General features: G+C 33.6%; 1 protein-coding gene and 1 non-coding gene across 2 annotated transcripts; one reads left to right on the forward strand and one right to left on the reverse strand.

The window, feature by feature from the left end:
* Positions 1-4,741: 4,741 nt before the first annotated feature.
* LOC145033113 (small nucleolar RNA R71) lies at positions 4,742-4,848 on the forward strand. The gene has a single exon (XR_013677353.1). It is a non-coding gene; the product is annotated as a small nucleolar RNA R71 (small nucleolar RNA).
* Positions 4,849-15,229: 10,381 nt separating this feature from the next.
* LOC145031467 (vacuolar-sorting receptor 6-like) lies at positions 15,230-21,689 on the reverse strand. The gene is made up of 13 exons (XM_078980024.1): positions 21,116-21,689; positions 17,823-18,518; positions 17,375-17,463; positions 17,125-17,194; positions 16,968-17,051; positions 16,784-16,860; positions 16,624-16,705; positions 16,466-16,548; positions 16,306-16,369; positions 16,101-16,229; positions 15,905-16,008; positions 15,477-15,604; positions 15,230-15,397 (listed from the first exon to the last, which is right to left on the reverse strand). The coding sequence occupies exons 1-12, from the start codon at positions 21,435-21,437 to the stop codon at positions 15,485-15,487; spliced, it is 1,920 nt and encodes a 639-aa protein (XP_078836150.1). The 5' UTR covers positions 21,438-21,689; the 3' UTR covers positions 15,230-15,397; positions 15,477-15,484.
* Between the last annotated feature and the right edge of the window lie 909 nt (positions 21,690-22,598).

Below are 22,598 nucleotides of genomic sequence, written 5' to 3' on the forward strand. Positions count from 1 at the left end.
AAGTGGTGAAAATAGAAAATTCACGACGTGAATCTCATGTCCCACGTCGTGAAAGCGTTGAACTGCGTATTTTGAAATACCATGTAACCCAACTCACGACGTGAATGATATGGGCTCACGACGTGATAAGTGGGCAATTGAAAATTAAAGTTACCCATTCTTCTTAATAATTGTAGCATTCCTCCCTATATCTTTATAAATAAATACACTTCAAAATGCAGAATTTCTATGACTCCTTGCTAATTTCATCCTCTTTCTCGACTCACCCCACACTTATTTTTAATTGTAGGTCTCGACTCTTAACTTCATAGACTCTAACAATACTTGTCTAAACGAACACAACTCTTGACTCAACTTCACTCCCTTCCCAAAACTCCGTAGCAAATCTGAAATAGAGCAACAAAAGGAAAGATAGCAGTAACATAATAATTTAACAAGTCTTACAAACCGTAACAATTTTTCAAAAAAAAACAAATACAAACTAAAAGAAAATAAAAACTAGATAAGAACTCAATCATCATCTTCTTCATCTCGTGCCCTACTTGGACCAGCACCATCTCCTCTGTGGCCTCGATACTTACTCCACCTAGGGAAAATTGGGTAATGATACCCCAGGTGAGGAGGTTGCTCCACATGAAAATGTTGCACCATATTCTCTACCGTCCCTCCAATCCAACTGACACTCAAAGAGAGCTGATCGAAATACCCAGCCATATCATCTCCAAAATGTGATCCTACCATGGCTACGGGTGGATACACTGGCTGCCCCCTCTCTCCTCGTCCTCTAACATTCCGTCTCCAAGGACTTTGTTGTGGTTCGGGTTGGTCGGTCGGTTGCTCATCATCATCATCATTCATAATCCCCCAATGTGTTCCATAATTCCTTACCACCCTCATCGTCTCCAAATACCACATAGTAAACTCGTTACCTTCCATGCAAGTCAAAGAACTAGTGATGCCGGGAACGATGAGACCATAAGACCGGGCCAAACGTGTAATGAATTTCCCTCCATAGATAGGGCTCCCAGGACACGAACTAGCAGTAGAATCAGCCAGAAAGCGTGCCAAGAAGTAAGGAATGTTGCAACACACTCCCGGCTGTAAGATACACCATAAGAAGAACAAATTTTGCTTCGTTACTTTATCCCCATGCCTCCTGTGGTTGATGGAAAATGTGATAAATCGGTGGATAGGGGACTAAATGATGCTCTCAGGAGACACTCTGGAGTTGAATGTCCCGGATGCAATATTGTGCCAGAAACCAAACCCAGTAGCACCATCTACATAACCTCTGACTGTCTCCCTCAAGAACATGCCCAACTTAGGAGTCATTGCCTTTTGGGGCTGTAAATCCCCACCCTCCAAGAAAACTCCACAAGGTTGCATTCGTGGTACTCTCCCCCGAGACGGAATACCAAAGCTTCCTGAAAATAAGGGTCTTGGACATTCTCTTGGAATGTCACTATCAAGAAGAACTCCATACATAATTCCTTATAAACCATCTCTTGAATGCGGAAAAGATTAAGCCACCCCGAACAAGTAAATGAAAAACCACCTCCAATAAACATCTTTGTAAGAAACAGGGACAACCTATCCACAAGTCCAACTTCCCTTAAACGTGTCCAGTTTATGGTGGGTGCAACTACAATCTCCCTGTTGTAAAGCCACCCTAAACGGTTGTTCCAACGAATATAAACATCCCGTGGCACATTCATTGGAAAGACATAAAACGGGTGGAGACTAGCAACCCCGATTGGAACCTCTCTTCTGGGGCCATACCTGTAAAAATAAACAGAAAAGAAACCAACAAAGACATCCCAAAAGATTAGTATTAATTAGAACAGAGAATAGTAAAGGTCCAGAGTTCACGTCGTGAACCCCTAAGGATTCACGTCGTGAGTTCGTAAGCAGAAACCGGAATCGGACATATCAGGACTTAAATCAGGTCAACAGTGTCAATGGGGCTCACTCCTAAGGCCATTTCGAACTCATTACAACAATAACTTCACATATATAGGGTAACATTTTTTAAGATTCAAGTGAAATGCAAACCTTAACCCCTAAATCTAGCAAATAAGTCAACAATAAACAATGTGAAGAAGATTAAATTACCTAATTTGGAGGAATACGTAAGCAAAAGGTGATTAAATGACGGAATTGGCCGCAATCACGAAGAGGGGGCAGAAAACAACTTATCACTTCGTGGTAAATAAAGAATGAAGTAGGTTAATGAGTTTTCTATCTTAAATTTGTGGTCTCGAGTGTTTCAGGATTCACATTGTGAATCTTAAAGGGTTCACATCGTGAGTCCGTTTGGGCTGTACAATTGGGCCATTTAATAATATAAATTTATAACACGGAGTGGGTTGGACTAATAATGTGCTAAGGAATATAATGTCCATTCAACCTGGACTCAAGTCGTGAATCATAATGATTCACGTCGTGAATACTATCTGACCATGAAATTAATTATAAACTCTAAATTTGTCTATTAACTAGATTTTAATTACTACCACTTAATTTTTGGGACTGACACTCAGTGCTGCATAAATTATTGTAGATGATATGATCGAATTTCCTAGAAAAATAAAAATTCAAAGACTAAAAAGAAAAGAAAATCCAAACCAAACTCGGGTTGCCTCCCGAGAAGCGCTTCTTTTTGATGAAGTCGTGATCCGGACTCCGTGTCTCCAACGTTGAATCTTCAGATGAGTCCATTACCACCTGGATGTTCTACTCCTTCCATCGCCTCTTGTATGCTTGAACTCGCCTAATGTACACCTTTTTAGATTTTCTTTTTTAGCCTTCGCCTCGTTCATGTCAAACTTCCTTTTAGTCCCTTTTGTTTCCAATTTTTCTTCAGTCTTCTTTAGCTCAATAAGGACCTTCTCTTCTTTTGACATTAGAACCGTTTCCTTGGAAATGACCTCATCCTCATCACTTTACATCTCATCACTTTCCTCGCTTATCAAAGATGTTGGTTTTGTATAAGTAATGACTTCAATGAAAAATGGAACGGATGCCCTTGGTTTAATGCACTTGACTTGATCAATTGTCTTGATTTCATCTTCCATAAGCTTTTCTAATTCTTCAAGTTCATTGTCTTCATCAATATTGAACACTTCACCCTTAACATCATATCCTTGAAATCCATCTTCCATTCCAAAAATTTCCTTATCATTACTCTCAAAGTGAGCTTGGATTCACGTATATCAACCAAATCCCCAGTAGTGTTTAGTAACGGGCGACCAAGAATAATCGGAACATCGGGATCTTCTTTCATATCTAAAACCACAAAATCTATTGGAAAAATGAATTTCCCAATTTTTACAAGAACATCTTCCACAATGCCCTTGGGTTGTGTCACTGAACGGTTTGCCATGGGAATAGTCATCTTTGTAGCCTTTAGCTTCTGATAAAATGAAAAAGGCATCAAATTTATGCTAGCCCCAGAATCGGCTAAAGCATAAATCTTGAAATTACTCCGAACTCACATGGAAGAGTGAGGGGTCCAGGATCTCCCATCTTCTTAGGCAACTCTCCCAATACAGATTTTGAGCTTTGCTCACTAACAATGACCTTACAATTCTTCTTTAGTTGCTGACGAGTGTCTATCAAGTCTTGCAGGAGCTTTGAGTATGCTGGAATTTTTTAAAGCGAATCGATAAAAGGCGTATTAATAGGAATATCCTTTACTAGCTGAATAAACTCCAGATGTTCCCTTTCGAGTGGACCGAGGTTAGCTCGAGACGGGAATGGTAAAGGTGGTCGATAAGCAGGAACGGATTCTGACTTTTTATGTTCAAATCGGGTGCACGACGTGAGCATGGCTGACTCACGACGTGAGTCCGGTGTTTCAGCAATGTCTTTATTTTCGAGCTTCGGATTCTTTGGCTTTGGATTGGGCTGCTTTTTTTCCACTTCTAGTGCCTCCAAGAACTCAGATATTGCCTCTTCTTCAGTATCAATAGCCATAACATGAGGTTGAGCTTTCTTTTCGGGAAGTTGTGAAGATAATTTGTTATTAACCAAAGTATTAAGTTGACCAACTTGGACTTCTAAACTTTGAATCGATGCTTGATGATTTCTTAATGAAGCTTGCTGGTCAATCATCATTTTGTGTTGTTCTTGCATCATATTCATGTGTTCCTTTAGCACTACATCAGTATCATCATGTCTTCTCTCATATGCTTCCATGAATTGGGTCAACATGTTTCCTAAATCTACTTTCTTCTCGGTTGGTGGCTGCTCTTTTTGGTAGAAGCCTAGGCTTGACTGCTTATATTTCTCTTCCTTTTGCTTCTTGTATTCTTCGTATGGTAGCCATTCTTTCTTTGGTTTTCTCCAGGCCTCATCATATTTATCTCCACTTGAATAGCAAACTTGAGCCTTTATGTTCCCATACTCATCCAAATGGAAATCTTTAGTCAAGTGTGGCCCATTACATCGTTCACAACCAACTCTAATTGCATGAATTTATTGGTCCATTTGAGACAATCTCCGGTCCATAGTATTTAGCATTGCCATCATAGCAGCCATTTCTGCAGAATGTGCACCCCCAACTCCTTTCACGCTTTCATTCTTTGGATTGTGGTATTCACAAGAATGTTTTGCAAATTCTTCAACTAATTCCTTGACTTCTCCCGGATTTTTCTTTGTAAGTGGTCCTTGAGAATCAAGGAGTTGTCTTGTCATCACGTTGAACCCGTCTTAGAATATGGACACTTCTTGTTAAATGTTAAAGTCATTTTGAGGACAATTCCTTAGCAAACCTTTGTAACGCTCCCATGCTTCGTAAACTGACTCCCTCGGATTTTGCTCAAAATTAGATATTGCCTTCTTGAGTTTATCTATCTTGGATGGTGTACAAAATTGGTCTAGAAATTGTTCACGCATTTGAGCCCAAGTAGTGATTGTGCCAGGTGGAAGTGATTTTAACCAATCCTTAGCAGCTCCTTTAAAAGTAACGTGAAGCATCCTTAGCAAGACGGTATCTCTGTTAACATTTGGGACATTAAAGTAATCAGCAATGTCGTTGACTTCATCTAAGTTTTTAAATGCATCCTCATGATCTTTTCAATAGAATGGGATATCCTTTAGTGCATAAAGGATATGTCCTTTCAGCTCGAATGTGGTAGTGGCAGGAATGGCAAGTTGTACTAAGCCTAGACCAACATCATCTCGAATTCTATTTCTGTCAGCTCCCACGGACATTTCTTCAATCTTCTCCATCTCATTCCTTGGCTCCTTCTCGGGTTCACTTGTATGTAATTCAAATTCAGGCTCGGTATCATATTCAGACTCAGTTTGGACGGGTATTTGATCTAAGTTTTCAAGCTTGCTCTTGTTCTTTGAAAATGGACTTGACTCCCCCATTTTCTTCCCCGACTTCTTTGAGAACACTGACTTCAATTCTTGTAAAGGCATTTTCTTTGGTGTTTGATCCTCTTTCACATTCTTACCCTTCTTTTTGTGAATTGAATACTCGGGAACTTCAAGTGGTGGCACCAAAGGTGTGTTAGAGCCTCTGGTCATGAACTCTTGAAATAAAACAAAATAAAAACGTAAAATTGAACTAAGAAAGAAAAACTAAAATAAATAAAACAGAGAACTTCAGTTCTCATGTTGTAAGCTATAAGGCTCACGCCATGAATCCTGTAATGCGAAAAAAAAAAAAACAAAAAAATAACTTCTTGCAGGTTTTACTCTACAAAAAGGATCGATTAATTTTAAGCAAACAAACTAATAATTAACTAAGCCGTTCCCTGGAAACGGTGCCAAAAAACTTGATGTGCAAAGAAGTACCCACTAATTTTAATATTTATAAACTAACTTCCTTACTATCTAAATTGCACTTAGGCAGTGTACCTAATCGAATTGTAGAATAGTTGGGTAAGTTGGGTGTCGATCACAGGGAACGGTGCTAACTAATTAATCTATTTATCCCTAAATTAACCTAATTACTAACACGGTAAGGGCTTTTATCTGATTTTGTAAGACTAGACGAACTTAATTCAATTTCAATCAATTACTAAAAACTCTCTTGTTTAGTTCGAATCCACTTCTTCTTTATGGTTAGTTAACAATTATGGATAATCAAAGTTGGCTATCTAATTTATATTGTATTAGTAATTTAGGTCTAAATTTACCAATAATTAACTAATTCATGTAAAACTATGCATGGTCACACAATTAAACATGGAATTGGTTATAATGAAGAATATGTTATGTAATATTATGTAAACACAACTATGATCATAATTTATGCTCTCTAGCACAACTAAACTGATTTACTTCACTTACTATCTAGGATTTTGGTCGATCCTAGCTCTAGCAATTTAATGTTCACTAAATCACTAGGTAAACAAGTTGATGCAGTTTAATGGTGACTAATCTACACAGAATGTGAGTTCAAGTAACTAAAGAAACAAACATTAACATGCTAGGTAGTAACAAATAAACACAAGCAATTTACAAACTAAGAAAATCCATTACCAATAAACTAATCCATTAGTAAGAAGCTTCATCTAGCTAAATAAGAGTAGCTAGATTCAGCTACTCATAGCAACAATTAAACAAACACAAATCAAATTAAGAAACATGTTTATAAGTACCAAACAAATAAACTATTAAGAACTTTTACTCCTTTGGCTTTTAAACCTCTATTCCATAACTTCTTTTTTTCTAAACTTTGTCTTCTGGAAGCCTTCTAACTAGCCAAAAGTCTCCAAAGTCGTAAGGGCCAATAGATTATATAGTTTTCTGATTTTTCGAGTTCACGTCGTGAACCCTAAGGATTCACATCGTGAATATGGGATAAGTGTGTTCGGCAAGGACTCTTTCACCCGCATACATATCTTCTAGAATTCTCCACTCACGTCGTGAATCATGAACTATTCACATCGTGAGTACGTCTTTTGCTGACTTTTTTCATTCTTCTTTTCTTCAATCCTCCAAAGTTCCATATTCTGTCAATTTCAGTCCCTATCTTCGAAAATGCTTCTATTTGGCTGCAAAATAACAATCTAAACTTATAAGTACCATTATTCTATGCAAATATCCAAAATATTAATAGAAATGTAAATAAATATTGCCTAAAATATGTATAAATATGGACATATCAATCTCGTTTATTGACAGTATCATTTTCGAGAGTCCATCGCAATACCTATCAATGGGTTTTTAGAGTACACCGGGTGAACACATCGTTCACAACACCAACAGGTTGCGAGCCTGCTAGTGTTCTGCTAGTCTGTCTAGAATAGTTTGTGGTTGTCATCCATACTCTTCTAGATGACGGGTCCATCGCTTAGGTCATCTCTTATGTCATCATTTGGCCCATCGTTTGGCTCATCGCTTTGTCTCATCGCTTAGGTCATCGCTTCTCACCATATTTTACCACTTATATATCATCGCTCATCATTCATCTCATCTCTCATTGCTCATCATTTATTTCATCTTTAATCTACCAATGTTCTACCCAACACATTTTATAGATATAAAATACGTATACAGTTTAAATCATTTAAAACATATATAAAATCGTTCATCCAGCATAGACATGAAGTATTCAAGTAATATGCACACATAGCACGTAGTTTATATAAAATACTTCATATCTATGTGTAAGATGAAAGTAACTATGCACTCACTTGATAATGTGGTGACTCGGCACTCAGACAACAGTTCGTTACTGTTAAAACAATTTCCCTCGGACAAAACCTAGTATCATTACCACTAGAGTTTAGTCTAATGTTTGACGAGACTAATTAATAGTCTAGCTATTATTACTATTATATAAGCATTAAACAACACTCTTATATAACTCATAATAATAGCCCAAATAATTACTTTTAAGGTCCTAATAACATTACTATATTGAAACATAAGCTATACTAAACATAGGTTAGGTGTAGCTCACTTATAACGGTTTTTTCTCAAAATCGGGCTTCGCTGGAGCATCGTTTCCGAGCCGAAAGGCGCTTCATCTCCGATCCTACAGGTGCTCCGGGTCACTAACATCGTGAGTTTTATGATGAATATGGCTTCACCTCTTATTTATAAGGGGCTAGAGGGTCACTAATATCGTGAGTTTTATGATGCTCACTTCGTGAGCCAATTTGGGCTCTAAGTCTGAGCCTGGTGCTAGCACGTGGCATTGCACACAAGGTGGAAATCAGCCGATTTTAAAAAATTCATAACTTTCGCATACCAGATTCTTTCTGAAGTTCTTTATATCCATGCGTAGATAAAACTAAGATCTACAACTTTCATTTTGACTCAATCCGCTAATTCTCGACTAATCTTAAATTTAACAGTAGGAGGAGATTAGAATGCTAAATGACCGCGAAGAATTCGTAACTCCTTCATACAGACTCTATTTTCGTCTGTCTTTTTATCATTGAGTTCCTATTAGTGAGATATTGAACTCTCATTTAGGTCACATAGGCCAAAAATCACTCGAACCAAAATTTGAGTTTCAGGACGTGTACTGTTGTGCCAAATCTTAGAAAATTCATAACATCCTCATAGGAAGTCAGATTTGGGCGTTCTTTTTTATGTATGTTCTAGGTTTAATGTATACTACAACTTTAGTTTAGATCACTAAGGCCAAAAAGCTCCTCTATCATAGATTCACTATTCGGTTTTGCTGTAAAACTTCGACGGGCCATAACTTCTTCGTTATAACTCGGATTTTGGCATTCTTTATATGTACGAAACCCTTGTAACATATACTGCCACTTGGTTAATATTATTCCTTCTAAATAATCTTCCATCAAAAACTCATTTTTGATGCTCATTCTCTCTAAATTGACTAGCTCAGATCTGTGGGCGTTACATACCTATAGTCTAGGATAAGTAGTGGTTGATTTGTCAATCAACTTCAGGGTTTGGTAGGTGTAGTTCTGCATGGGTTTTTTCGGTAGAATATTGGATTGTTGGGTTATTGTCAACGCATTCTCGATCATTGGTTGTTTCTCGTTTAACGTCAATTGTTGGGATACTTTGAAGGTCTTGAGTTGTAAAATTTGAAGAATAGTGGACGTGGCAACCTATCGAAATGTTCTGTTATGGTATATCATTGCTTCTTGGTATACTTTCCCTCAATTGATGGATTGTAGAATTATTGTTCATAGAAGACACGGGTTTAGTTTGGTCGTAAGTGGGGCATCAAATTTGTTATCTATATATTCCAATAGTAGGGTTGTTCAAGGGTGGAGATATGTATCAAGGGGAGGTGCCTTGGATACGTCAATCTTTTGTCGAGAGTAGTAAAACGCTTAATCTGGTTTGGGGTATGGGCACCCGGTATTATTTGGCCATGGTATCGTAGTCCAGTAAACTCAGAATGGTGTTGGTTGGGTAGTGAGATTGTGGAATGGCTCGGAAATCCAGTGGTTATTAGGTTACCAAAGTGTGGATGAATCCAAGTAGGGGATAATCAGTTAGGACCATTGGGGATAGTTCTAAGTGAAATCCATTTTAGAATTCATACCCATGAATTAGGATTTGGATCAAAATATCTTGAGGGAGCACCAGAGTTCAATGCATTCCGAAAGAATCCAAGATAGGTCAGGTTGAGAGTGTGGAGCAAGCTACTGTTACATTGGTGAGGCCTTGAACGGTTGATCAAGTGGGGCAGATAAGATATTGTTTGACTAAGGATTAACTGGGATGGCCAGCTAACAGGGTAATATCCTAAGACAACTAGAGGGTCAGTTCCAGTGGTGATATGGGTCAGGTTTTAAGCAACGAATAATGTTGTTTGGTCAGAGGTAAGCAGCAGATTCAAATTGTGTCGTTCGATGGTGTGAAGCATCAGTAGTATCACATTATAGATTCATGCCTAGGTTCAGGTCGAGGGTTGTGTTAGGACCCCTTTTCCTTTTCTTGTCTTATGAAGGCCATGGGGTTTGATGTATGACTCGAACAACTGATATAGTCTAGTAGGGTGGATTTTGGCTCATGGCGATTTTAGTTAGGTATACTTGTGCATAGTTATCAAGACCATGGGTTGGGCCTATGGCAGTTGCGGAAGTGTTTTAAGACTGCAGAGCAATCGTATCATTCACTAGGTTGGTAGGCAGTTGTGGAAGTTTTGTAAGACTATGAAGCAGCCTCAGCATTCACTAGGTTGGTAGGCAATTATAGAAGTGTTATCAGACTGTAGAGCAGCCATAACATTCACTGGATTGGTGGGAAGATGCAAAAGTGTTGTAAGACTGTAGAGCAACCGTACCACTCACTAGGTTGGTAGGCAGTTGCAAAAGTGTTGTAAGATTGCAGAGCATCTGTATCATTCACTAGGTTGGTAGGAAGTTGTGGAAGTGTTGTAATACTGCGGAGTAGTTGTAGCATCCACTAGATTGATAGGCAGTTATGGAAGTGTTGTAAGTCTACGGAGCAGGCGTAGCATTCACTAGATTGGTAGGCGGTTGTAGGAGTGTTGGAAGTCTACAAATTGGCTCATAGCATTTTATAGGATGATTTACACCATCGCAGGAATGGGAGAAGGGTTGTGAGTGGGCCACAACATTCATAGTATTCGGATAGATCGTAGGGCTGTTTGGGGATGAAAGTGATGTGAGACTACAATTCGATTCGTAGCATTCACTAGGGGTGGAGCGAACTTTATGATCACATGTGATTTGATTTGGTTGAGATGACTTTGTATGGATTGAATGGTTGTTGGACTCGTATTGATGGATAATCTAGGGTAGCCTTCATCAACTATTTTCTTTTCTATATTAGTACCTTCTTTGTTTCCCTACACAAGGCTTTGCTTTAACTCTTGATGTCATTTATCTACATCTAGAATGTAGATAGTTGTCTATCAATTTGTTAATATTCTAGATACTTTTTTTTTCAGGTTGTGATAAAGCAATTCAGTGTGTGGGTTAGTGTGGGAAGCTGAGACTAAACATTGCATATTTTACAAGTAAAGATTAGTTAAAAGATGAAAGTTCTTCAATATTTGGTCCCTGGATGTGATAAGGTGCACCATGGATTCCGATTTCTTTGATATTTTCGCATCATAATATTAAAAGAATGATTGTAAAACTAATTATTCACTTCTTTTGTTGTATTAGGTTATAGCAAAAGCACTTGTACTTGATAAAATAATCGACTACATTCAATCAGTGCAACATCAAGCAGAGTTAGTTTGTCACTATTTTTATATCAAATTTACTTCGTCTTATATGATAAAAATCAATGTGTATGATTATTTTAGTGGTTAAAAGGGTGTTGTGGAGAAAAAGAACAAGTGAATGAACTTATGAATGAATTTATGTGATATTTATAATCTATTTTTGCTAGAAAAAGAAGGAGTCCGAGGGTGCATTTCTGCATTTTTTACAGTAATTCTGCCGGAATGGAATCTCGAATTCTAATTATGTCATAATGGAATCTCGAATTCTAAGTGAACTTAAGCAGGGAATTACCAAACACAACATATACTGGTATTTTGTAATTTCACTTAACTATGATTTTGACTATTTAATTTTTTTTCCAACTATTTCAATGGAATGGAATCTCGTACTTTCACTCATCTATGATTATATTAGAATGTATATTAAATCAATCTACTATAATATGTTTTTTGAATGGATGGTTAGTGGTTATAAGTTAGTATGACACACATATACACACATACACCCAGGACCACTCAGAATGTAGCAAGGTTGTTAGAATGTATCGTTTTAGGTTTTCATTGGTATGTTCTTTTTTTGAATCATAAAATGTGTAATATATTTTAGGATTTTTTTTGTTTTGAATATTTTTACTAACATGTTGTTGGTTGTTGCAGTGTTGGATTGGTTAAGCATTCTTAAAGAAGAAGCTTGATAGGAAACAAACATTTCTATTGTGAAGAAGCACTTCAATATTCGTTCAGAATAGATTAGCATTTCTTTCCTATCGGAGTGGATTAACATCAATATTCTATCAGAATGTATTAGTGTTTTATGTAGATTTCAATGTTTTCATTTGATTTTTAACCATTCACATCTTTGTTCTTTAAGAATAAATCTAATTGGTAACTATTATTATTTGTATTTTTTTCAGAATGAATGTCATTTATGCATTTTCACAGTTGTATTTGTTAACAATGAATGTAATTACTAATTATAAGATATAAAAATCATTTTCATATAAAATTGGTATTCATTAAAGATTATTAATCTTGATAATACATGTTTAAAATATTTTGTTAGAATTTAATGTTTTTTTTTAAGATAATCATAAACACATTCTTTTAGAATGTCTGGATTAAAATATTTATTATCCAAAAAATCATATTTTTAAATTTGAGACAATTATTATTCCTTAAAATTTGCAATTTATCTTTTTTAAATTTATGTTAATTGACTAAAATACTTATACAATGAAATTAGATGGATAGTTTAAGGAAAATACTAATGTAGTAAAAATCTGATATGTTTATGTTAATTGACTAAAATCTGAAATATTCATAAGTAATAAAAATATAATATATGTTTATCACTTATGAACAATGAGAGCTGAACCTATAAAAAAAATTATTTTATCTTAAAACTATATCAATATAATGTCTATTTATAAAGGAAAAAAAATTATGAATTTTAATATATTTAAAATAAATTTTCGATAAAAATAACTTTTTAAAAATTAAAAATAAAAAATAAAAATAAAAACTATGTTTATGTATATATTAAAAGAATGATTAGCATAACTTAAGTAAATATGTTTTGTTTCAATACACTCCTGGATACCTTGTCATTTCTGTCCGTACACTTAAGTTTTTTACGACAAAATAAATGTGTGATTGAGATTAATTCTTCTATTGTGAACCTTTTTTTTCTCAATTGAAATATATATATATATATATATATATATATATATATATATATATATATATATATATATATATATATATATATATATATATATATATATATATATATATATATAGGTTCAGGTTCATTTGAGACCATTCTAATTTTGTGAGACCGTGAGATCAAATCTAAAAATAATTTTAAAATGCAAAATAAATGGAAAAATCCAAAAATTCTTTTTTTAAATATTATTTTCGGAACTTGAATTAACTAAAAAAAATATTAAAAAATATATAAAAAAAATTCCGTTTTTTTTTTTTTTTTTAAAAATACGTGAAATATTCTAAATAGAATATTATACTGACATATTCTAAAAAATAATTTTAAAATGCAAAATAAATGGAAAAATCTAAAAATTCTTTTTTTAAATATTATTTTCGGAACTTGAATTAACTAAAAAAAATAAAAAAAAATTCTATTTTTTTTGAAAAATACGTGAAATATTCTAAATAGAATATTACACTGTACATATTCTAAAAATAATTTAAAATGCAAAATAAATGTAAAAATCAAAAAATTCTTTTTTTAAATATTATTTTCGGAACATGAATTAACTAAAAAAAATAAAAAAAAAATAAAAAAAATGCGTCTCACGGTCTCACAAAATATATATATATATATATATATATATATATATATATATATATATATATATATATATATATATATATATATATATATATATATATATATATATGGGTAAAGTGGATATTGTTAATGATATATAGGACAAAAGAAGAATGAGTCCACAAAGACCATCAACATTAACATTTTTCTTCATAAAGTTTGTAAACTATTAACAAAAAAAAAAGAACGTGTTTATTTTGTACGATAGTTTTATTTATTATTGCACAAAAATATTAGCAGTAAAAACTAACTGGTATGGAGTTACATGCAAATGCAACCTTTGCGTTTTCGAAAATAGATTCGGGATGCTGTAATGCCATTATCAAGCATTCCAAGTTATATAAATCTAAAGATGTATTATGTACATGTCCTTAAGTCACATCGTAAGTATTGAATAGCATTTAACAACCCTAATTTAACCTTAAACTATAAGTTATAGAGCCTTAAACACTCATTTGGACCATATTATAAAAGTCAATTTAGGCATTCTTATGAAATAACTGAATGGGCCAATGGGGGCAAATCAACTCACGCATGCAATTTATCACTCATACACTTCATGTACAAATTATTTAGTGTCATTTTCTTTGCCTTGTAGGCTGTCCTTGAACGATATTGATAAAGAAAGAAAAATCCTCTATTTCTAACTAATGAAAAACTTCATAATCATAAACACCAATATTTTGGTTCGTGAGAAATTTGCTTGCAAGATGGTGACTTTTTTATGTCCTAAAAACTAACTTGGCCAAAATGCTTAAATACATTTAATAATAGGAGTGAATTACTTTTCTTGTTGCCACTTTGTTACTAGTGTTAGGCTGATGAAAATAGCTGGTAGTTATGTAGGTTTTTATTTTTGTACAAGTATACGACAAAAATAAGTGTGAGCTTTTGATATATGAAATTATATAAAATATAACACCCACAACTTTAAAGGTAAATGAAATAGCTTTTGGATTGTAAACTTTTTAGGGTAAAATATTTAAACTTGTACTTCCAAAAGAAGATTTTCTTTTCTTCTTTTTTTAATTCTAGTTTTCAAAAACCATCAAAATCTAGTTACTAGTTTGGTAACAAAAAAAAATTGTGGTCCTATTCCAAACAGACAAATAATATGACTATTTTTGTGTTTTAGATAGTTAACGTTTATACTCTATAAAATATACTTAATTTTTTTTTCTTTTTGGAATATGGATCAAAATCTTTACAAAAAAGCCCATATACTTATTTGAAAGGCAAAAAAACTCGTTTGGCCCAAAATTATAAGTCTCATTATCCGAGCCAAAAAGGTAAATTGTTCAATAATAAAATTTTCACCATTTGTCAATGTCATAATGGTTCTTTCATAATCTTATCGCGTCTTTTTCTCCAATCTTTACCATTTTTAATGGACTTAGCATTTCACTTGCAAATTGAAATGGTTTTAAATCAACGAAAAGAACAAGGACTAAACCCGCACAAATAATACTTAAAAGGATCAAAACTGCCACTTGTGTAAAAAATAGCAACAATCTATTCAATTTTTTTCTTCGAAACGCATTCCTTCACACCAAGGATGAGAGTGAAGTAAAAAGAACCATCGACCATCACCACCACCACCACCTCCACCTCCACCGGAGACATCGGTATTTCCTTTTCTTTTACAACATTCGTATTTTGTTATAAACAACTTAATTCCATAAACTCTTTCTTGAATGAAATTTTCTCAAATCATCGACTAAAGTAAGGATTTTTAATATCGTAATTATTATGTATAGAATTTTCAGGTGTTTCCATTTTAAAATTTGGTATGACTTCTTAATAAAACATTTACATCTCACTAACTATCTGTATATCCGTATATTTCATGTCTTCGTTTGTGCTCTAAAAATTCTCCAATGGATGTCGTATTTCTTCTATCATTCATCACAAGTTAAACTTTTGTAAGAAGAAGCCAAGGAAAACATGATTTTTGAAATCAGATAATCGATCTACCTTATGGATTATACGGTGGATGTTTGATGCAGAGGTTCATTTTCATGTATAACCACTTGATTCGGATGCTGATTGTCTAGTGGCATGTACTGAGACATAATCGCCATGATCTCTGAATCCATGTATGCCTGTTCCATTAAACATGGAATCATCAATATAAGTAGTCCTAAATCTATAACACTGTAGAACACAGTTCCTAGACAGGACAGAACAGAACAATACTATTTCCAATGATGAGGCTTGTCTCATTGTTTTAGGTGGGATAAAGTTTTATGTGCTTGACATCAATCTGAGTCCTAGTTCTAAGTCTTGTGCAACTTGTTTTGTTTTGTTTTATTCTGTCATGTCCTGTATATATATCATTAGTTTGTTCTGTCATGTCCTGCATATATATCCTTAGTCTGTTCTGTCATATCATGCATACATACCCTTAGTCTGTATCTGTAGAAAATATAACCAGCTAAACCTGCACTAGCCACCACTCCTAGTACCAACAAGCTAACGAACCAAGCGAATTTTGAAGCCTTCCGTTCTACATTATCCAAAATAAAAATTAATTCCTCGAGTTTGTGTGTTTTCATAGAGCAATATTTTCATTTTGTGGGTCCCATCTTCATTTCTTACCAATACACGTGTCTTGATCGGCGATATACAGTTTGTCACCCTTGCATTTACACTCGTATCCACCATACGTGTCCTTACATGTACACCCATCACATCGACAAGCTATACCTTCCTTGCATTCATTAATATCTACACATTCGCAAAATTGTATAACAAAAGATTTCAATAAGAAGCATAATATGGTGGTGTTAGCAAAAGATTTCACCTTCACAAGTACGACCATCTCCACGAAAACCTTGTGGACAACTACAACCGGTTATGTTAGACTCCTACAAAGCAAACATAGACTTCAGTCTGTGTTTCAATCTAATGCGTATCAAACACAATACAAAACTATATGTCATGTCAAAGAAATGAAACCCAACCGAGCAAGCTGAAAACTTCTTTCCATTCCTTATATCCGACCAACATCCTCCATTGTTAACCGTACATCTCCCCGCTCCAAAGGCTGTTAATCGAATCATTCAATTTTACAAAACAAGTTGCATGCCATTGGTAGAAAAAAAAAAAGATGTACACACACCTTCACAAGACGTGTATCCATCTCCTCGATATTGCACACCATTCACCGTAGGGCATTCACATACTCTTCCTCTAAATGTGTCCTAAAACCACAAAATATCATAAATTTTTTGAAATATAAAAAGTTTTGGGGATATGTGGGTCGTTTGGCTAATATTTACCTTGCAAGCGCTTATGCCATTTTGTGAGTCAATCCAGCAACCACCGTTCCTTTCAAGACACTCATTTGTCTCAAGATCTACAACATATTTAGTCTATAAGTGTTGTTTGGATGAATGAAGTATGCTTAGAGTAATTGTTATATGAAAAAATATTGTTTTTTTTTCTGTACTAATGAAATTGTACCTTCGCTTAAGCATATAGGAGGATCAGTCGTCTCTTTAAATCCCGAACATATTGCTCGTAGTACACCAGTTCTATCCAATTTCCCTTATGAAAATAAAATTAACATATTAAACATCGCTCACAATCCCGAAAAATGGTGAAAACTGAAAATAAATACCTCTATATTGGACGTTATTAATGACCAAAGTTGGCAAGATTGTTACATCTCCACGCGAACCACGTCCAAGCTGGATATAAACAAAAACAAACTAAAAATCGAGTATCGTTTCCTTTTTACTAACATAATTTGGTAAGTTATATATGGAAGTTTGTTTTAGGCTTAATACATAAGAACAATTTACATGAGAAAGTCAAGAAAATGAAGCTTATCCCATTAAGTTATAATTAACATTTTATATAAAAAGAACCTGCGACTCTTGCTCGATGTTTAGCACTTCATTCTCAACATCTGCTTCGGGATCACCCATGCATTTTTGCATCTTTTCTCTAGACAGTCCTGTCCAATCATTATACAATTTTGTAAACAAAAAAATTTATATCGATCCTGTTTATGGGTCACATCTCAAATAAAATGAGGCATGTAAATATAGATAACAGTGTATTATAGCTTTCAATATTATGATATGATCAAACTAACGGATTTCATTTATTTGAAATAATTTCAATGTTTTTGGCCCTAATGTTTTGTTTTAGAAAATTCCCGTCCCTCAATTGAACGCCAACTTGAGTGACAAAAAGTGTAACAAGATAAAACCATAAGAAAAAAACCGTCAGGGAATCTTCAAAGGATGAATCTTTAACTTTAACCAAGTTACAACCATTAAAAAAAAAAAGAAAAAAAAAACTATAACTTACCAAGTGATTTGATGACTTCTTCAGCACATTCTTTACTATACTTCTTTTTCTTCATAGAACACCTAATATGAAAATCAGTCACATAATCCCACCAAACCCAAGACCTATTAGTCTCATTAGAAACTCTATGAACACAAAGTTGTCTCAAATTCTCAAACACCACATCTTTCCCATTATACCCTTCACCAAAGTCCATCTCGGGATCCGGTGCACAATAGCGACCGTGATTAATACACTGAGACTTACACTGATCACTCGAAACAAACGGTTTAGGACAAAACCATGTTATATAATGTGGCGTAAACATTGTGTACCCTTCTCTCTCCAATATTTGCGCGTGCCCTTTAAAATTTTTTATAAAATTCATTTGTTGGTCACAGCGGGCCCCACACTCATCATTGCTATTAGTCCAAAGTTCATACTCCACCCTGTGGTCAGGATGGGGTAGGGACTCTGACCAGTCTAGCTTTAGTAAGACTTCTTGGTTGGATTTTTGTAAGGCGTCTTTTAGGGATTGACCAAAGGATTTTTGGATTAAGGCGGATGGGATTGTGAGTTTGTCTATGAAGTCATCGGCGGTTGAGCTTGCTTCCGGTGAGTCCATGGTTATGAGGGGTTCGTTTGTGTTGTCAGCTACTAGTAATGCGGATGCACCGGCTTGTTGCGCGTTCCATGCCTTCAAGGCAAAGTAGCAATCTGTGGTTGATGTGAAAAAGATTAAATAAACCAAGGCAAATTGTAGGAAATAACAATTTTAAAGTACTATACACTTTTTTTATCGATATAGTCTATGGACATTGATTATGTGTCGATAATAACTTTGTACTTGTAGATTATATGAACAAGAAATTCAATTTCATCATATCTGAACCCATTAGAGGAGGTGACACTTCGACTTCTTGTTTGTTTTGGTCTAGCGTATGGGAAGGGATTGGTGGTGGTGGTGGATAGCGGTGTCTCCGTTGGCGACTTTGTTAGGGTCGGGGATTAAAAGAATCCATCTGATCCATATTTAAAGCTTTTTTGTTGCAAATCCAAAACACTGACCTTCTTTCTGAACCTAATCATCTTCCCCTTTATGAGATTTCAAGAGAGAGAAGAAGATGGAGGTGGCATGGTAGCGAGCGACGACGTATGGTATGGGGAGAGACATGCCAGAGAAGATGAATTGGGTGTGCTTTATGTGTGTGTGTGTGTGAGAGAGAGAGAGAGAGAGAATTGTGATGCCTAATTATTTTCAATAATAATACTAATAATAATAATAATAATATAATAAAATGAAAAATAATAATAATAATAATAATAATAATAATAATGGTGATGATGATGATGATGATGATGATGATGATGCTTAACTCTTTAGTAAATTAAAATAGTTTTTAGAATTTAGTAGAAATTACACTTTTAGTACAATCTTGCTGGATAATCCTTATAATTTTATTTTCTTATAAAATTGATCTGTGCTTGAAAAAAAGTTACAATTTCGGTCCATTTTTTTTATTTTCTTACAAATTTGTCTCTCAACGATAACTTAAAGATTAATCAACCAAGTCATTTTAGGATCAAAATGGTCATAAAATGAAAGCATCGCTGCATAGGGATTCCCTTTTCTTTAAAAGATGATAAATTTAAATAAATATTAAATATGTGAAACTCATCTCACAGTCGTAACAAAAGTTAAAGTTTACAAGAGAATCATTCAAATTTGTTTTTCTAAAAGGAAATTATATCAAACCATTACAATGATTGTTAATAAAATTGATAAAATTTGAGCAATAAAAGATAAATATTATACTTTTGATACAATAGAAAACAAAAAAATCTCATTTCTTATTTTAAGAAAATAAATTAATTTTTATTTTATTTTTATATGTTTTTTTTTCATAACTTTTTTATCGTTATATTTTAATTTATTAATTATTAATTACAAATATAAGTTTTTATTTTGTTTGATATAACATAAAATAAGCCTTTGATTCAAATAACGGTATGTTGTAGAATGTGCTTTTATTATTTTTTTAATGGTTTCTGTTATAAATCACGATTTTATACAGTAAAGTTATAACGGTAGAGTTCTTATATGGTTTCTGTTATAAAAAAACAAAAATAAGTGTGATATCACAATTTATTAAAAAGCGAAAGTGAATCTAAAAGGCACACTTATTGCAAATATGATATAAGATATATATAAATTTTATTTAATATTTTTTGGTCACATTTTAATAGTGCATATTTTTTTTTAATTTATTTCAAAATAATATCCTACTTCTAAAAATAAACATCTTTTTTACTAAAATAGACATTATTATTAGTTAATATACCTTGAAATTAAATGCAACAAAAGACTATCAGTTTATTTAATAAAGTTAATTGTAATTAATATTTTTCTTAATTTGTTTTTGTTTGTGGATAATAATTTTGAGACGGAAAGAATAATAAATATTATTATTTTAATATTAATATAACATAATATATTATATATTTGTTATAAAATATCAAATTATCTATTACATATCTATTTATGTTAATTTTTATTTGGCAACTAACTTATTGTTATTTGTATCAAACTTTTTTTTTATTAGCTATAGTCTAAAATAAGGATGTGATAAGTTGAAAATGTTGAAACCAAAAAATAGACATTCAAGGAACCGAGAGCCAAACAAATTTACATATTTGCTTGCTATATAGTTTGGTACGGTTAAGTGTATGTTTAATCTCCTTAGTATTAGGATGTGATTAATTCCTCGACCAAATCGACTTGGAACTGACAAAACCAAAAACTAAAAATTTCAGTAACCGAAAATTGTACAAATTGACATGTTCGTTTCATATATAGTTTCCAAAAAAATAAAAATTCATCGGATTTTATTTGTTTTTGCTAAAAATATACTAAAAATCCAAGTCAAATTGCATGGATCATCTAAACATATCAAAAATTGAATATTTAGAACTCTCTATATTACTTAACGAATTAAAAAAATAATCATCGTATGAATATTTTTTTCTAATGACACTTATTTTGTTTATTTATGAAAATTAAATTAAATTTGTTAACCTAACCCGCCTTACCTATATAACATATTACCTAACCTATCCAACATGTTCATTTTGACTATTTTTGTGGTATTTAATCTATCTAAGAAAATTTTCTAATATTTGTTTGACCTTAATATAATATATTAAACAACAAAATATTTAATCTATTCATTTAACAAGATTAAACTAAATTTCCTTATGGAATATGCAATCCAACGACTCAGAAAACTTCAAGTAAAAGTCAAACATCAATTTACCTCCACGATCAAGCAGAAGAATAGTAGGTCTTGAAGCAGACTTCGATTTGAAAGGTTTATCGCCTTCAAACTTTGAACAACCAAAAACAGAGTCGGATTTCTGAGGATAAACCACCGTACCCACCATAGAACCACCGTAATCCGGCACCCCAAAATTACCAATCGCTGCATCATGTTTTGATCTGAGATCAATTGGTGACAGAATACTTATACTACTCTTCTCAACCACAAATCTCCCTTCCGTTTCTTTCATAATCACCCCTATAATCATCATCATCATAATCATTAATTCCAATCCTACCTCCGCCACCCCCATCTTCATCTGATTCCGATTCCAGCAAGAGATATGTAGAAGAAGAGGAGAAGGGTATTTATGTGTATGGTAGAATTGGCTATTGTGGATATTAAGTTAAGGGAAGTCAAGAGTAGACTTAAAAGGAGAGAAAATAGTTTTGCAGGTGTTGTTTAATGGCGTAAAGGAAACGGGAGATGGAAGATTGAAAGGTGGTGGAAGGAGTCAATCGCAACTACTTCGATTGCTACTTTCTAACTTGTATTAAACTTTTCTATTGCCCCTTGCTTCACTCTAAATATATATATTGTCCACAACTCCACATTCGAGGCAAAATTTGAATATTCAAGAAAGTTACAATTGCTTTTTTGAAATTTTATGCATAGACCATATGTGGAGTCAACTCAAGACTCGAGTCAAGTCGTTGTGAGATGTAAATTGACGTGAAAGATGAACTTGTGTTTGGTTTTATATGACTATAACAAAATATGATGGTATAGATTGTTTGGTTATAGAAAATTCCAGTGTGTTGAATAACCCTTTTAAAGGGTAATTGACAATACAACCTAGCGATGATGCAACTATCATGCATGTATTGTAAACATCGTTTGGAATCCCTCAAATTATACCAACATCTATAGCCAAATGATTTTAAATAATAAGAGAGTTAACATGGTAATGGATATAATACTTGGTGGTCCATAATGGCCAATAAGTGAACATGGTTATCATAAAATTAGACATTATAATTGAAAATTTTGGTAATATTGTCTCAAGTAATGGTTTAATTTACTTGTTATAAACTTATATCATGGGGTTTAAATATATACAATATAATAAACTTTAAAATCATGACTTGAGAGGGTAATGTACTATACTCATCTACATATTTAGTTACTAAACAATTTTTTTTACACAATTCAGTAGTTAAACTTTTCGTCTTTTAAAAAACTATCACTATGATTGGATATGGACTCGACAAGTTCAAGGGTGACTCGATGAGTTGAATGGAGAAGTCCCGATTCTGTGGATAGGAGGAACTCGACAATTTGTGAAAGAACTCGACAAGTTGGATCACAATTTCAGGGTTTATGATTCATGGAACTTGATGAGTTGATGGACCAACTCGGCGAGTTGAGTCAACCCAGGATGTTGACTTTGACTAGAAGGCTGACTTTGACTTTGACTAAA

The sequence above is a fragment of the Lactuca saligna genome, chromosome 2, assembly GCF_052625555.1.
Source record: "Lactuca saligna cultivar CGN05327 chromosome 2, ASM5262555v1, whole genome shotgun sequence".
In the NCBI taxonomy this organism is placed as follows: Eukaryota; Viridiplantae; Streptophyta; class Magnoliopsida; order Asterales; family Asteraceae; genus Lactuca; species Lactuca saligna.